Below are 13,091 nucleotides of genomic sequence, written 5' to 3'. Positions count from 1 at the left end.
GTGGAGGGCTCCGGATTAATTTTGACCACCTGGGGATCTTTAACGTGCGCCCAAATCTCGTACACACGGGCGTTTTTGCTTTTCGCCTCCAACAGAAAAGCGGCCGCCGCGGCCGGGAATCGAACCCGCGACCTCGTGCTCAGCAGCGCAACGCCTTAGCCACTGAGCCACCGCGGCGGGTCAACATGTTTCGCTTAGGAACCCACAATGTGGGAAAGCCAGCTTACACAGACCGAGCAGACAACGATTAACTTAAAGTCGGCTTCATCTCTAAGCACACATGCATTGCAGGGAAGGCATTTTTTAGGGGAAAATACAAGACATCTCATACTAAAATATTGGGAACCTACGAATCTTTTGTCATTTCTCATCATTTTTTTTCATATGCTGAACACAAGTTTTTGAGTTTTCATTCCACACAGGCATGAGAACAAAGTTTCGCTGTAAAAACGCTGTCCACCCGGGCCATGTGCCCAAGTGCGTCACCTTTTGAGTAGGGTGTAGAGCGGCCCCACCAGCAGTGAGACGTCCTCGATGGCCTTGTGTCCCTGGATCATCTCCAGCAGGATGAGCACCCGCTTCCACTGGGGGGACTGGGCAGGGTCCTGCTCTTCCGAGGGCTGCATCAGCCTGCCAACAGAAGAGAGCACTCCCGTCGTGTACCCATCAACGATGCCGGCGAGAAGACAGCAAGAGCATCGATCAAACCCCTCACATGCCAACTGGCTCAAAAACATGTCTTTTTCAAGCTTGTACGCCGGACCAATAAGTTTTTTCAACACATAGCTCTATTGCAATGGGCTGAATATTTTTAATACAGAGACATTAAATGGTACATTGAGCGAAAAACCCGGCATCTGACGTCTTTACAGTGAAACAGCTCCAAACCCGCATGATTGCGCAGCATTCCATAGCGCAAACTTCGCATCAGTAATAAAACAAACAAAAAAACACAACACTATCTTTCTTTTCGTGTACTGTTCTCTTATACTGTCCAATTATTTTTCCAGAATGCTAAGGTCCTTGCTTGGTTTTTTTTAAACCTATCTTTCACTCCTTTTCATTAACAGATGCATTGCTAAAAAGAGGCATAGCACATTAGAAGTGTCTCTGCTTGATTCACTGTTCCTGCGAATCGGCCAAATGTACACAAGTTACGGCCCCCCTTTTTCCTGCCTTTGATGGCTGACTCAGAGCTCGTATATTACCAACGGGGCATGTCACCTTTACCTCCACCCAACACTTGCCCAATATGCACAAAGTAAACTACAATGGTATACAGTCCAATCCACTTGCCACAATACCGGTCACAACAATTGGTAAGTGGTCGAAGCACAAAGGCTCATGGGTACGAAAACTTCCGGTTCGAGAGCTCTCCTGGCCTCCTGTCCGCCAGCGACTTCCACCCGCATGTGCACGTGTTGTTTGCCTGTTTCCACTGAAATAAAATGGTGAAGCATCACGCCTGCAACAAAAAGCAACGGTGGATGCTACCAGGGACCTCTCTAAGAGGTACACACCCAGTGACAAATAAGCAACACGCACACTGGCACGTGAAAGCAGCCAGTGGGTGAGAGTAAAGGAGCGCTCTTGAACCGGAAGTGGTGGGAGCAGACAATGTACCCACGAGCCTTTGTGCTTGTACCACTTACCAACTGGTGGACGTGACAATGAACCACAGCACTGTCAGCCTGTGTGCATGTTTTATGGTGAAAACAAGCACAGCACTCACAAAGAAGACATGACGCAACTGGCTTTTCAGTGCCCTAGCTAGTGCAGAAACGAACCAGAAACGAAACCAGGGGCACATGGGTGTTTGATCGAAAATTTGTTTTCGCAATTATGAAGATGAAAATTGGGGATGCATGTAGTGTTTCACTGTGATTGCAGATATAAAATTTGTTTTTGTGCAAGACGACCACATTCAAATTCATTCGGATTTCTGTATTTGACCTTCTGACAGCCTCTGTAAAAAAACTGCTGGAGGGATGCAGCTGAACAACGTACCAGTGAATTGTGCACGAATCAAGGGGTGCAATAAGACTAACAGTATCATTTTACCTGGTCTGTAGCAGAAGTTATGACAATTTGAAGTTTGGGCCTGGAAGGTGGGAACCAGAAAAACCGGTTTTGCCTTCCAGGCTCAAACTTCAAACGGTCGTAACTTCTGCTAAAGACCAGATAGAATGATACTGTTAGTCTTGATGCACTATACTTGATTTGTGCACAGTTCACTGGTACCTTATTCAGCTGCATCACTCCAGCAGTTTTCTTACAAAGGCTGTCAGAAGGTCAAATGTAAAAATCCGAATAATTTTGAATGTGGTCGTTTCACAAAAAACTACACACGTCCTTTAATTTTCAGCATCATAACTAAAAATAAAGTGTTTGATCAAAGCAATAGTGCCAAAGGCCTGCAGACACACGCACCTCATCTTCTTGGCCTCCCTGAGGGTCTTGGCAGGGCTGTGCCGCGGTGCGCTGGTCCTCTGCAGGGGCTCCACAAGAAGGCCCCCGATGGAGCACACCTGTGCGATGATATGGCAAGCGAGTTTGATTCAAAACAACTCATCCCTCTAAAGAACTCGGCGTCTTTTCTTCTCCATGATCCTCCTAGCACCAACCACAAAGGAGACTAAATTCCACGCAACTGTTACTAATCATTTCCGCTCATTTCAGTTGTTTAATCCGTACACTTTCTCCTTAAGGTGCCATAGGCCATCGGACACAGAGTTCCGAAGATTAAAAACGGTGCCTTGGGGACACCTAATACCATTTGGCATATTTATTGACAACTCTTTTTTCGATTTTATCATCTTTTGTTGACATTTCACGTGTGGAGACAACACCGAGAGCGAAATCTCAACCCGCGATAGTGGCGAGTTGCGCAAAAATGGCGTCCACTTCCCGGCACGCTCGAGAGTGATTATTAGACAGCTGTCAGCATTTCCGGGTGAAATTTCGGGTGCCGCAACAACATGTAAGTCTGCAAGTGTTGACAACATCGTGCAGGATGTGGTGGATCGCAACGATGCGCCGATCGCGGCGGGGGTCACCATTATCGAAGAACTGGACCAGATTAGCGACCTCGACGACGTTCCCTGCCGCATAAGGCAGGCAAGCTTGTGTCAGCGTTCAACGTAAACCACGGCCGCAGCGGCGCAGCGCACAGCACTGGGCTTTCTCATTTGAATGCCGTTAATAATCTTGAAGGCAGTTTGGTGAACTTCATGACTCGGGAGATAAAGCAAGCGAAGCTCCGACATTTTTTGTGCTAGATAAAGTGCGGTGGTCGTCGCGCTGTATTTTGTATTTTCGTGCTTTGAGGAACTAATGGGGAAGCTAGTCCTTGTCATGATCCCAGAAAGCTCCCAGGGGTGTGCAGAGTTCTCAGATAAGCTCCACATGGGCATATTTTATACTTCGAATAGTCAACATACTGAACTATTCCGTGATCCCCTTGGAGTTCGATATATCCAGGATCGTCTGAATATGCGCTCCGTAGACAGCTACGTACCAATCACTACTGATAGTAGACAGGAATTCTGCAATGTTTACGACTTCACTCTCAACTAACCAATTATGCGTCATATTAAATTCATCTTGGCGGCCAATTTCTGTATACTTTTCAGGATACCTCCGTTAGATTAAGGGTTACAGAGTGTTCACCAGAAATATTCAATTTTTTTCAGCTCAACCTTTTTCTACACGCCCTATCATCGCTCGCTTTAGGTCAGAACCTAGCCTATAACAGCTTCGCCGTAAAAAGTCTCAAATTTGCATAAGCACTGTAAAATACCCCTTATGCAACCTACCCAAGCTGTCACTTGAGATTTCTCTAACCCAACGCCCACCCCCCCGCGAACAAGTCAAACCAATGTGGATCCAGAGTCGGCGCCAGGAATAAGGGGCAGTTCCAGCCAGAGTTCTTCAGTATACGCAAGTTGCAAAACTACACTTCAGAACTGAAGTAGCATAGAAAGCCGGGCTAGTTGGTACAGATCCATCTTCACAGCGCAAAAAATAACGGGACAAAGGGGAGGAAAACACTGGACAAGTGCCGATTCAGCGCTTTGTCCCATTATTTATGCGTGCGCTGTGAAGATGAATCCCCTTATGAATCTGCACCGCGCAAACAGCCCATGCTTCGCCGAAGCAGAGGGACAAGTGTACTTACTGGCCTGAAAAAAATTACGCTTGGCTAAACGTTTATTTTGAATTACAAAACCTGCTAAATATGGCTTGTTTTTCAAGTGAGGAAATACTAAATTAAGTGGTGTTCACTTATGTCTCCAAGGTTTTCCCTTTTATGACTTAAGGCAGCAGCCGGAAGCACTTGGGTACTAGTTCGAGTTTCCATCGACAGATGGCAGGCTTGTCAACTTGCGCCAGCATTGCCCCCATTTGCTCCCAGCTTCTGACATGTGGGGCCAATGGGGAGTTTTGCAATTGGCAGTGCCGTGTAACTGGTTCCACCCACATCCCTGGAACAGTTCTCGCTCCCACTACAACGCTCATCGTGGACGTAGACCGTCAGGTGTCAGCAAATGCTACGACAACGGTACCGCCACTCCCTGCACCGTCCTTTCACCGACGCACCTTGCGGAGAGCCCTGAGAACGGCCGAGTACTCGACGGCCGGTGGCGTATCCAGGGCCAGGTCCACCAGGGTGTCCAGCAAGGCCGCCTGGCTTTCTGCCGGCAGCTTCTTCACCAGCTCCCTGGTCACCTGTGCAAGGAAAGGGGGCGGACAACTTGGAGACACGCAACAGCTCAATCTCTGTTGCGTGGCGTCAGCTGGAAACTGCTTCGTATAACGAAGCAGAGAACAAATACACCTCCTTCTTGAATGTGGCCACATTGCAATGTAACGAATGGTCTCTTTCATTTTCCTCTTCACAGCAGTTCTAAACAGTTCCTGGGCAGTCCGAAACTGCTTCCGCCATAAAAATTCAATGGGCAAATGAAATTCACAGCTGCTTATAAGCTGTCAGCAGTCAGAAATGACATATAAAGAGGCCTAAAGTAAATTCCCCCTTTCTATGACTCCTTACATAAGGGTTTTACTGTATTCACAGACTCCTAATAGTCATTTACTACATCCCTCCAAAACCTTAACTGGGACTTACAAGCTGGGAAAATTGTGAATTCAGAGGGCACCCAAAAAAGTTAGGAAAACATGCTGCAATCTAAAATTCTGCTTCCTGTCTCACTCAAGGAAAGCGCGTCACCCTTGCCAAGAGCTACTCTGCCGGCCAGATTCAGCACACCTCGTCTCGATTTAAAAACTAAAAGAATACACTGCAAAGCGCAAATGCATACATGCAAGAAACAAGATGCCCTAAAACGCAAATTGAAGTTCTGAAAATTTAACAAACTCGAACATACCGTATTTACTCACATAATCCTCGCACTTTTCTTTCGGAAAAGTCAATGCAAAGTTAGGGGTGCGAGAATTATGAGGGAAAAAAAAATCCGGTGCACAGTGTTGCCAATTTGCCTTATGCCAATCCCGCTAAATGTAGCGGTCATTTTTTGTATATGTAAGCTCAGTGTTGCCAACAGCAGCTATTTTTTTAAATTTTATTATTTCCAACGTAAATAGTCTCTCGTCGATCCCCGATCATTAAATTGCCGCCTTTGCTTTCTGGCGCGCGCCCTATCTCGTCCTCGTATGTGCGTGCCCTACTCCAGTAACGCACGTTAAAGTCGGTGACGCCGAAGTGCCTGCCTGCGGCACGGTTGCCGTGTTCGATCGCGTACTCTTTCGCTTTCAATTTGAAAGCGGCAGTGTAGCTGGTGTTCTTCCCCATGGCGAAGCGGCACCAAGCACAAAACAAAGAGATCAAAAAGTTCTCAAAATGGCAGCGAGCTATCCACCACTGACGCGAGTGACTCACTGACTGCTGCCGCTCAACGACGGGACCACGACGGCGACACGACACCACAGCGGGCTGCGCGAACACCGTCTAGTTGCACGCACGCGAAATATGCGCGAAACCGGTTCAAGGACAGTGTGAGTAGCGTGTTAGGGCGCCTGTTAGGGAGTAGCCATGCAGGTTGTTGGGGCGCCTGGATGGCCTTGGATACACAGCGCTCTCCGCCGAACGGAGAGGCGGCGGCGGAGGGCGCGCGTTGGAGAGCGCGTGCACCATGCGGGTTTCACGAGCAGGCAACTTTCGCCGCTGCAAAGTTGGGGGTGCGAGGATTATGCGAGGAACCAAAAAATCCAAGTTTTGGTGCCTCACATTAGGGGTGCGAGGATTACGCGAGTGCGAGGATTACGCGAGTAAATACGGTATATGAAAGGAAGCTCACATCAACAACGCAGGTAACTGGTGCGTCATCCGAAAACTACGACCCTCATACACACTACGCCACTAGGAATGCATCCAAGCACGCAAAAACACTCGCTAACACATTTAATACGATCGTAGATAATGTAGGTCAAATCAAACGACGCCCCGAATCAGAGTGCCATGCGATTATCCATCCACTTTTGTTCCTTAGATTGATGCCAGCTTCGGCAAGTCACACTTCCCCTGCTGACGTCACTAGGCCAACTGAAAGCCTAAAAAACTAATGCTTTTGCAAAACTAATGTGCGGAAACAGCGCCACACAGAATGCTCACACTCACCCTCACACACACTCACCCTCAAAGGTTGTGCCTGGCACAACCTTTCCTCCTGCTCATCTTTGCACGACTTACGAAGACACAGCAGAGTTTACAACGAAATCGGCAAATAATGAACTCGGCAAGAATGAAGCTGTTTACAGCACGACTTCCCGTTTCAAACACCTGCCTTGATGCGTCATCCATCCTAGCGACAGGCCCCAAAACCCAAAGCCTACACAGTCATAAACAGGGCTTAACCACAGCACGCATACAAACACACACACGCACACGCTCACAGAAACACAGCAGTGAACACTCACAGCGTCTGTATTAGAAACTGAACACAAAAAATTGACGGAGGACACCGGAAGAACACCTGATGAGACAAGCGTTCTTGCTCTATCCTCTGCCAATTTTCAGCGCTCAATTTGTGACAGAAACATGTACCAACTAGCCCACCAGCAGGTCAAAACTCTTAAAATAGCTTCCTTTAATTGTTAAGTAAACTCTGTGAAACTTGTCTGTCTTGCTGCTTTTTTTCCACCTATTTCAAATATGCCATCTTATTCTGAGTCAGTCAATTAGTCACCAAGTTAATTAGAGATAATTAGACATTTTGGGGGTAACAATAGACCAAACAGTGTTAGCCATAAAACTGTTATTTTTTTATTTTGCAATACAATGAACTTTGGTGAGTGCAATAAGAAAATTGGTTTTTTGATGCACCACTTAGAACTAACTTTACAGCGCTAAAAGCTTTGGTGGCACCAGTGGCGAGGAACCATTTCAAACGCCCCTTTCAAACACTAAAGTTTAATGCGCTGTAAAATAACTTCCAAGCAATGCATCAAAAAAGTGCTTCGATTATTGCATTCACCAGGCTTCATAGCATTGGAAAATATAAAGATTACAATTTTATGACCGACTTACACTGTTTTGTATCTTGTTCCACAGAAATGAATAATTATCTCTAATTATCTTGGTAACCAATTGACTGACTCAAAATAAGGCATGTTTGATGGCATGTTTGAAATCAGTTGCAAAAAAGCAGCGCAACCGACAAGCTTCACAGAGCTTACATAACAACATAACAATTAAGGGAAGCTGTTTTAAGAGCAGTACTTAAGTACTCACCCCTTAAGTACTCTTACCCCTTAAGTACCCCCTTAAGTACTCACAACTCGCAGAGCGATGGTGGCCACCGAGGAGTCGGCCCCACTCTCGCAAGCTCGCGTGCTCCGCAGGGCCCGCTCCAACGTCTCCGTGGCTCCCTCGACGTCGGCGAACCGCTGCACCGCCTCCGAGGCGTACTTGGCGAAGCAGGCACTGAGCAGGTCGGCATGGCTGGCAGGCAGGGCCGAGGCGGCCGGCACGCCACGCTCGTCCTCTGGGCCCAGCACCGCCGAGATGGCCTTGGCTGCCGCTTCCAGGGCGGGCTGCAGTGATGGGAACCACGCGGAACAAGTTAGCTGAACCGTGCAACCTGAACATGTATCTAGCATGTAAAATGTGCTGTTGGGCTAGTTGGTGCATTATGAATTACGAAAATTGCGCTAAAAGGACAAACAGAGGAAGGACGACAGACAATAGATAGTTGTGAGTTACGCATTTCCTGTCGTCCTTCCTGTTTGTCATTTTAAAGCAATTTTCGTAATTCCTAATTTATCTAGCATGTGTTGCCTATACTCGGGTACAACTTAGGGGGGCACATGGGTCTCAAATTAAAAACTTTATTTTCGCAGTTGGGATGATGAAAATTGGGGTATACATGTAGTTTTTCATTCTGATTGTAGGTATACAATTTTTTTTGTGTGTAAAATGAGTACATTCAAACTTATTCAGATTTTTACGTTTGATTTTCTGACAGCCTTTGTAACAAAACTGCAGGAGGGATGCAGCTGAACAAGGTACCGGTGAACTGTGCATGAACCAAGGAGTGCATTAAGACTAACAGTATCATTCAATCTGGTCTGTAGCAGAAGTTACGACCATTCGAAGTTTGGGCCTGGAAGGCAAAACCGGTTTTTCTGGTTCCCACCTTGCAGGCCCAAACTTCAAGACGTCAAAGGTCAAAAAACGTGCAAACTGATATAAAAAGTAATACCTATCAGCATACGAGCTACATCCACTAATGCTTTAACAGGGTAAAATGATCCAACAGTCTTGGAACAGCGCAAAAAAAAAATAAAAAAATAAAAAAAAAAAGATGCGGACAAGACAAACAGGATCTGGTCCGCGCCTTTTTTTGCACTGTTCCAAGAATGACTTGCCAACACGCCCAAGATTAATTCAAAAGAATATGAAAGTCTTTACAGATCACTGCAATGTCCCTCTGACACCGTAATGCAAAAGAATCCAAAGCCCACCTTTGAGTCGATGCGCGAGACCAGTCGCAGGATGCCCTGCCGCAGTTGCACGGGCACCTGGCTGTGGTTGAGCAGTGCCAGGAGCGTGTTGGGCTTCTTTAGGCCCCGGTCCCAAGAGGACACCACGTCCAGCAGCTGGCTGCAATGAAAGGTCCTTGCTTTACACTGCAGGCTGTTGAGCAGTCGGCGGCCAAGACCTCCAGCCAGCAAATATTTCATTTATTTATTTGGATAAGTGCCCACAAACAGCGTGATGCCTTCAGCGTGGTGCGTAGAAGAAATAAAGGAAATGAGAGAAAAGGGAGAAGCGTACAATAGAGAGAGAAGAGCATAAGAAATGAAAATAACATCAATAGAACAAACATTACATGGCTGACTCTCACACGACTCTAAAACACAAAAGAACACACTCAGGCTTTATAGATGCATTTTTAACAGCTCAGACAAAAGTGCTGTAACAGCCAGATACCCAGATCAGGCGCTTCAAGTGAGAGGTAAGGAGTTGCATTCTCTGATTGACGGCAGGATAAAATAGTGGCGAGGAACGGCATCGTATGGGGACATGAAAATCGATGGAAGTTAGCAAATCGGCAGAGTCAACAGCACCATGAATGAGCTCGTGAAGAAAGCACATATCGAGGAGTGTACTTCTATCACTCCGTCTGCTTAATTAACCAATTATGGTCAAGTATTCTGTCATACGTGTAATATATTATCCTGAAAAGGTAACGATCACAATAGATTCGAACAAATCTTATCTGGACTCATTCCAGAGACAGTAACAAGTATTGAGGAACAGAGCAGTACTCTAGCCCGGAATGCACAATAGTCCGAAAGAGGGACAAATAACAGGTAGGAGCAGTGAACTCTTTCGTGACAAATGTCAGGGCACGAGTTCCAGTAGAGGCATCCCAAGCAGCCATGGTAGCCCTGAAGAAGTCAGATACACGTTTTATGTGCACATGCTTCCCAACACTTCTCATGTGCTTCACAAAAATAACATTGATTGATTGTGAAGTTTAATGCGCCAAAGCTACACACCATAGTGGAGGGCGCCTGGTTAATATTGACTCCCTGGGCATCTTTAACATGCACCAAAATCTCAACACATTGGTGTTTTCCCTTTCACAATGGTAATTTTTTAAAAAGCAAGTTGCTTAAAACTCCCACTTGGCCTTGTTCTTCCTTAAGAGTTGAAATTAGGTTATTTCAGTGTAGTTTAGTACCGTATTTACTCGCATAATCCTCGCACTTTTTTTTTCGGAAAAGTCAATGCAAAGTTAGGGGTGCGAGAATTATGCGGGGAAAAAAAATCCGGTGCACAGTGTTGCCAATTTGCCTTATGCCAATCCCGCTAAATGTAGCGGTCGTTTTTTGTATATGTAAGCTCAGTGTTGCCAACAGCAGCTATTTCTTTTTATTTTATTATTTACAACGTAAACAGTCTCCCGTCGATCAGCGATCATGAAATTGCCGCCTTTGCTTTCTGGCGTGCGCCCTATCTCGTCGTCGTATGTGCAAGCCCCGCTCCACTAACGCACGTTGAAGTCGGTGACGCCGAAGCACGTGCCTGCCTGCGGCACGGTTGCCGTGTTCGATCACGTACTTTTTCGCTTTCAATTTGAAAGCGGCAGTGTAGCCGGCGTTCTTCACCATGGCAAAGCGGCACCAAGCACAAAACAAAGAGATCAAAAAGTTCTCAAAATGGCAGCGAGCTATCCACCACTGACGCGAGTGACTCACTGACTGACGCCGCTCAACGACGGGGCCACGACAGCGACACAACGACACGACTGCGGGCTGCGCGAACGTAGTCTAGTTGCGCGCACGCGAAACCGGCTCGGCTCAAGGACAGTGTGAGTAGCGTGTTAGGGCGCCTCATGGAGGAAAGAATGGGCGCCTGTTAGGGAGTAGCCATGCAGGTTGTTAAGGCCCCTGGATGGCCTTGGATACACAGCGCTCTCCGCCGAACGGAGAGGCGGCGGGGAAGGGCGCGCGTTGGAGAGCGCTTGCACCATGCGGGTTTCGCGAACAGGCAACTTTCGCCGCTGCAAAGTTGGGGGTGCGAGGATTATGCGAGGAACCAAAAAATCCAAGTTTTGGTGGCTCACATTAGGGGTGAGAGAATTACGCGAGTGCGAGGATTACGCGAGTAAATACGGTAAGTCAAGTATGACATGTGGGACGGGGATCTGCTCTTGGAACACTGCTAGTACTTAAGCTAATTACACTGGCACGGGAATAGCAGTGAGACTGCCTTGAACAGGCCGCACCGCCCGCTGCCCTGACGAGGTGTTGCTGAAGTCTGAGCAACAGTATCCAGCGACAGTATCCAGTTCTCGTATTTGAGGAAAAGCAAACAGGTAACCAATCGAGAATCATTTGAACAGTTCATCGAAACAACGCACATGCCCCAACCTGCGGTCGTTTAAAGAAACTCTTTCCTAGGGCCACCACCAGACAACTTTTTGGCAGTGGTCTGCAGGGTTCTAACACATGGGTGTTTTGAAAGTCACAGACCCTGGATAAAGCCTGTTTAGACTCCAACAACCGAACTTACTCAGGGTCGGTAGTCACTTCGGCGGCCCGGAGAATGATGTCCTTGAAGAGCAGGTGCGGCCCACTGCGTCCCTTGGCAGACGAGGCCAGTGATGCCTCCACCAGCCGCACCCCGAGCTCCCGGATTCCGGCCGATGGCGACAGCAGGGTGAGAACCACCGACAGGAACACTGCAGGAGCCGCACGACAGACGAGACTCTTGCTAAGAACCATTGGCAACCCAGTGGAGGAAGGCATTGCTTGGGCAATTATTTTTTTGATGAAACCACCACTAAATGTTTTGAGGAAGGACGAGTATTTTGAGAAGGAAGCAGTCTGGGCACTTTTTACAGCTGACTTATACAGCATCGTAGAGTGTATGGGGCGCAGTGCACAGCACAAGTATTTGCCATCCCTTCCTAAAAAAAAGGTAAGACAAGCGCGAAAGTGCGTCAACATCAAAACTGTGTCAAAAGTGCGTCAAAACCTTCGCTAAATGTGCGTCCAGTCGATTGTCAAACCTTCAAAGACCTGACAAAAAATTGAAAAAAAATAACAAACCTATGCGACGATTTTTCGCGCACTAAGTAAACGCGTCTACGAACACTCTAAATGCATACCGATATGTGGTTTATAAGATAAAGGTATACTACTGTACTCAATCTTCACGATTGATGAATGTATTGTCTTATCTAGAAGTGCTCCTTTTTCGCAATTTTCAAGTAGCCGTTCTGACACAATTAAAGCCCCGTTTCTCGCACGCACCGCGTGTCCAGAGATGTTATCAGAGCTTTTCGGTCGACCAACAGGTCTATGGGAAAATGCCTTAGTTTCTTCAGAGGATGCCACCAATCCCACTAAGAAATCTTTCGCTTTAAAAACGAAGATGGCACTAATGCCTCAGCAGCACTCAAAAAATCCACAGAGCTCCTCCGCGTCCCCCAAATGCAGTTTGAGGCCGGCCAGTGCTTCACAACCCGCCAAGGCTCTGCTCCGCCACTATCGAGTTGAGGTTTTCGGCGTCCGTCAGCAACTGGACAGACAGGGCGAGGGCCAGGGACTGAAGCCGCTCTGTCTGTGCGGGCGGCGGCGGCGGCGTGCTTCTGAGACCAGCCTCCAGAAAGTGTGGCAGCCACAGGCCGCTCAGGAAGTGCACCTGGCGCTTCAGGCTGGAGCAGTGAATCAGAAGAGGGGGAAGGGGGGGAGACAGAGGTGGACAAAAAAATGGGGGAAGGGGGGGGGCCGGGGGCATGAGTTTTTTTTGACGGCATGAACAGTGAACACAGGCACAGTCTGTGGTCAGACAAACACTCATTTGGTTGGGATGGGTGGCGGCTACAATGGGGCAACTTAAAAGACCAACGACACTCAAAATTTCGACCTCTTGAAAACACTACTTCCGTATACTCTGCTGAAAAAGAAAGCAAGATGCAAAATACAACAGCTAAAATATGCACAGGGATGCCGCAAGCAGTCAGAAAAAATCGGCGATTTTGAAACGGAAACTGAGAAGAGCGCGGTGGCACCACTATCAAGGAACCATTTCAAGCATCGATTTCGAACGACAAAAT

General features: G+C 47.4%; 1 protein-coding gene across 1 annotated transcript in view; it reads right to left on the bottom strand.

Annotated features, from left to right (window-relative positions):
• LOC144163900 (HEAT repeat-containing protein 1-like) overlaps positions 1-13,091 on the bottom strand; it is a 76,234-nt gene that overhangs the window by 45,780 nt on the left and 17,363 nt on the right. The window contains exons 8-14 of the mRNA XM_077694568.1: positions 12,502-12,702; positions 11,543-11,711; positions 8,983-9,121; positions 7,795-8,052; positions 4,600-4,728; positions 2,431-2,528; positions 487-630 (exon numbers count right to left, since the gene is read on the bottom strand). Of these exons, the coding sequence (XP_077550694.1) occupies positions 487-630; positions 2,431-2,528; positions 4,600-4,728; positions 7,795-8,052; positions 8,983-9,121; positions 11,543-11,711; positions 12,502-12,702 (1,138 nt within the window). The remainder of the gene's footprint in view (positions 1-486; positions 631-2,430; positions 2,529-4,599; positions 4,729-7,794; positions 8,053-8,982; positions 9,122-11,542; positions 11,712-12,501; positions 12,703-13,091) is intronic.

This window comes from Haemaphysalis longicornis, unplaced genomic scaffold, assembly GCF_048455015.1.
Source record: "Haemaphysalis longicornis isolate Haplotype H1 unplaced genomic scaffold, Haemaphysalis longicornis Haplotype H1 scaffold_13, whole genome shotgun sequence".
Taxonomy (NCBI): domain Eukaryota; kingdom Metazoa; phylum Arthropoda; class Arachnida; order Ixodida; family Ixodidae; genus Haemaphysalis; species Haemaphysalis longicornis.
This window is presented reverse-complemented; position numbering and strand designations above follow the sequence as displayed.